General features: G+C 49.6%; 1 protein-coding gene across 1 annotated transcript; it reads right to left on the bottom strand.

Moving 5' to 3' along the window:
* Nucleotides 1-404: 404 nt before the first annotated feature.
* Nucleotides 405-3704, bottom strand: LOC144138586 (uncharacterized). The gene is made up of 2 exons (XM_077670947.1): nucleotides 1702-3704; nucleotides 405-1634 (listed from the first exon to the last, which is right to left on the bottom strand). Exon 1 carries the CDS (start codon nucleotides 3244-3246, stop codon nucleotides 1756-1758), a length of 1491 nt encoding a protein of 496 aa, XP_077527073.1. The 5' UTR covers nucleotides 3247-3704; the 3' UTR covers nucleotides 405-1634; nucleotides 1702-1755.
* Between the last annotated feature and the right edge of the window lie 133 nt (nucleotides 3705-3837).

Genomic DNA, 3837 nt, shown 5'->3' with positions numbered 1-3837 from the left:
CGTTTAGTTATGCGTTTGTTATGCATTTAGTTTATGAAAACTTGCACTGTAATTTGGCAACTTGTAAATAATTTGACTTGCACTGTAATTTGACAAAATAATAATAAAAAAAACTTGTCTTGAAACTTGTTGCGGTTAACTGGGGTGACAAAGAGAGTGGCTCTGTTCGCCCCGTTTTAGCTTTAGGCCTTACATAAAATGAAAAGCATTTGAGTGTCCTTGTAGCTACAGTGCTCTCAGACTTGTATTTCTGGACCTCTAGTGTGCTACAATTTCGTCTTCTCGTATTTTGTGGACTGTGGCCTCTGGGGGAGCAAGGTACTTCGCGGAGTGGAGTGAACAAGGGATTTTAAAGTTCAACAAGCTCCTTTACATTATTTTATGATTGCTGCGGGAATTGTGTGGGCTATTTTGATAGTTTCAGCGTGTGCTTCTGAGCAAATTAAACGTGCGCATTTAGTGTCGCCAACAGGCTAGTAGAGCAGAGCGTTCGTTGTGATTGATAGCTAAATGCAGCGGTAGAGTGTTTCCTTACGAAGGAAGTTGGGTCCATTTTGAGTTTTATTCAATAATGGTAGGTTATAAATGCCACAGCCAAGTGCAAGCACATCTGTGAAAAATACCTTGCAAAATACTTTGTGTATGAAATAAAATTTAGAAAAAGTTTTTTTTTCTGCTGCCAGTGTTGAAGCGTCTTAGCAGCATCCAACGAAATAGTAGTACACATTTTCTTGCAGTACATTAAGATGTGCAATGTAGGTAGGAACTGCATAAAAATTGTACACAGCCCCGTAACTTGAACGAGTGAAAATTGCACAAATGTGTAAGCAAACAGCGTAAAAGGCAATACATTGCAGAAACTGCTTGCAGAAGGTTTTGCATCTGCAAGTAAAACCTAGCCTAACCAGTGGCTTTTCATTGCATGGCAGTTTAAATGCATTAACGGTGTTATAAAAATTGAACCAAGTGTATTTACACAAGACACCTTTAGCTTTTTGAACCCAGCATCAATAATTATGCCATTGGAAGTGCTCATCTGTCCATGAATTTAGCCATCTGGTGTTAGCTTTCTCATACAATAATTGAACTTTAGTCTGTACAGCATCACCAAAATATGAACAGTTCGTTGATACAGCTAAAAGCTTCGAAAATTGGCAGTAAAAAGGCAGAGTGGTCATGCTGTGTAAATAACCGCGTCGAGCATTTAACACTTTCTGCACAAAACATTAAAGTACGTGAGCAGATTGTACATATTGAAGTGGCACGCCCTCCAAAATGTCTGCTTTCAATAAAAAAGGAAAGTTAAGAAAAAAAGCACGATGAGCAGCTGAATCTGAAGAAGTAATAACACAAACCATGGGACACTCGTGAGAACTTCACTAGTCACCGATTTCTGAAAACCGAAATTTTCAGAACATACTTGAGAGTCGCCGGAAAGGCGTTTTCAACAATTCGGAAGCGTTCTTGGTTTTAACAAGCACAGCTGACGCGTTAACCACTTGTTTTACACACCAGGCATAAATGGTGTAACTGCAAAATTTCTCCTCAGAATGACAGTTGACATTGTGTAGGAACTGCGGTGTCATGGATCGTTTCGCGGAAAGTCTTCGTTGACTTCTCTTGGGCAGCGACATGTAGGAACTGCGGTGTCATGGATCGTTTCGCGGAAAGTCTTCGTTGACTTCTCTTGGGCAGCGACATTAATCTCACATTTTGATTTCATCCTGCATGCGCATTTCACTGCTGCGGAGCTTTCTATCCCCACGGATCAAAGGCGGGTGCTTTGAGCTGTAGGCTTCGTGCTCTTCGAGGCCTGTTCCTCGGTGGCGTGGAGCCAGCATTGCTTCTCAACACTGCTGGAACATTTCCCGAACGCTGATCGTGCTTGACCTGGTTTTCTTTGCTGCCAGAGCTACTACGCTTAAAGAGAAGGGACTCCACGAGTGACGGCCGCCTTTTCACCGCTGCTTTTCTGTCCTTCGGAGCAGAATCCTGCGACGCGTTTGCCGTGTTCTCTTTGCCATTGTTGAGGATTCTCTCCAAAGCTCTCCTCAGAGACGACCTTCGTCTCAGCTTGATCTTCGGTGACGTCTGCGTTCCCTGAGTTACCAGCGAGGGTGTGGGGCTTGCGTGAATGCGTCCGTCCAGGCATGGGGCGACAGCAGACGACGCAGTTACGTTCTGCATGTTCTGATGAAGCGCAGACTGAAGAATCATGGAGTAGGGGGTAGGGGGGGTGCCAAAGGTTCCTGGCGATGGTGACAAGCCTCCACCTTGCATGCTTCCGGAGGATGGGGGGAGAGTAATCGGATGGGAGCTGCCAGGCTCTCTTGTTGCTGCTCCAGCGGAACTTGGGCCGACACGTTGAAGAGGTGGTGTCACGCATCCGAGCGACGTCCCCGCATTGTGCACGTGCTGACGCCACTGCGGTGGCGTCAGCCCCCTCGCCGAACATGTCGCTCGTGGTAACGCAGGCGGTATGGGTATCGCAAAGGGCTTTCCATGCTGAACTCTGCAGGGTCGCTTGAAAAGCTTACCGTGAGCTTCGTCGGGCGCAGTGGCAGTGGAGGCGGGCTCCCTCTTTTGCCGTTTAGATGACGGTGTCTCTTCAGCGTCTTCGGCCGCAGTGGCGGTGGAGACGGCTTCCCTCTTTGGTCGTTTGGACGCTGGTGTGTCTGTGTCTTTAGCGTCTTCGGCAGCCGGTTCGTCGCCGGCAATGGCTTCCCGGTACGACCAGCTCCGGCGCAGCCTTCTCTTGATCGCGGCCGCGCTGACCACGATGCCGTGTCTGGGCGATCCCAACTTGCGCGGAGACTTTGGGCGCCGCGGGGCCGGAACTGGTGGGCTCTTCATCGCGCGCACTGGCGACGGGCCCGTAGGAGCGATCGGAACGCTGGCCGGCCTGGCGTCGTTCCGCGTCAAATTGTTGACGCTATTTCTGCAGTAACCCCATCGTCTAACGTTCCTCGGTGGCGTGGGCACGCGCGTGGACACGCCCGTGGACGAGGTAACCAAATCCGGCTGCACCGTTTGGTTCGAACTCGGGCCGCTCTCGCGGATAAGGTTGGTCTCGAGCACTCGACGCCGCAGATCGTGCCGCAGCGAAGACGTCCTCGACGATGGAACACTTCGTCGATCGTTCACCGATGGTCTGGCGGTGCATTCCGCTTGTCGGGTTCGGCAACCCGGTGGCGTACCGTTTGAACGCCGTCGCGGATTGTTGACGGGAGGCGCGCGAACGTCCATCGTTTGCACTGCCACCGTAAATTCGCTCCACGAAACGTGTACGAAGCAGTTAAACGCGGGCTCCAACGGGCTCCAGCGGGCTGAAACGTGAGACGGTTGAGGAATTCGCGCCCGGGCGGCGCACCTTGCAAACTTCGCGCGAGAGCTGGCTGAGCGAACCCCATAACTGGCCAATCACGCGCCTCCGCTGAGCCCGCAGAAGCAAGCAAACGGGCGCAAAAGATGCAGGCTGGCCTGACCGGTTTGGGGATCTGCCAATGCATTTTGCATCGCATACCGAGCTACGCTGGAGCTTACGTTGAACTCGGACGTGGAGGTTGTACATATGTTCGTATCAAAAAGGCAAAGCACAACGAATAAAGAAATTTATTACGCTTTCCTCGAGTTTCTAGGGGTGCTGTAATTACAGTCTGCGTACTGCTCACGAAATCCCAAAATAATGATAAATAATTTATGTGAACGATTTTGTTGGACTTATTTGTAGCCGTGTTTCTTTCAGTGCGACGTAAAAAAGTTGTGTTCTACGTGAAAGCTCAAACTCCGGGCCGATTCTGCTTAAAGCGAGTAATACAGGTAACGTAAAAGAGAGAA

The sequence above is a fragment of the Haemaphysalis longicornis genome, unplaced genomic scaffold (assembly GCF_048455015.1).
Source record: "Haemaphysalis longicornis isolate Haplotype H1 unplaced genomic scaffold, Haemaphysalis longicornis Haplotype H1 scaffold_5, whole genome shotgun sequence".
Taxonomy (NCBI): Eukaryota; Metazoa; Arthropoda; class Arachnida; order Ixodida; family Ixodidae; genus Haemaphysalis; species Haemaphysalis longicornis.
Note: the sequence above shows the minus strand (reverse complement) of the source record. Positions and strands in the feature narration are given on the sequence as shown.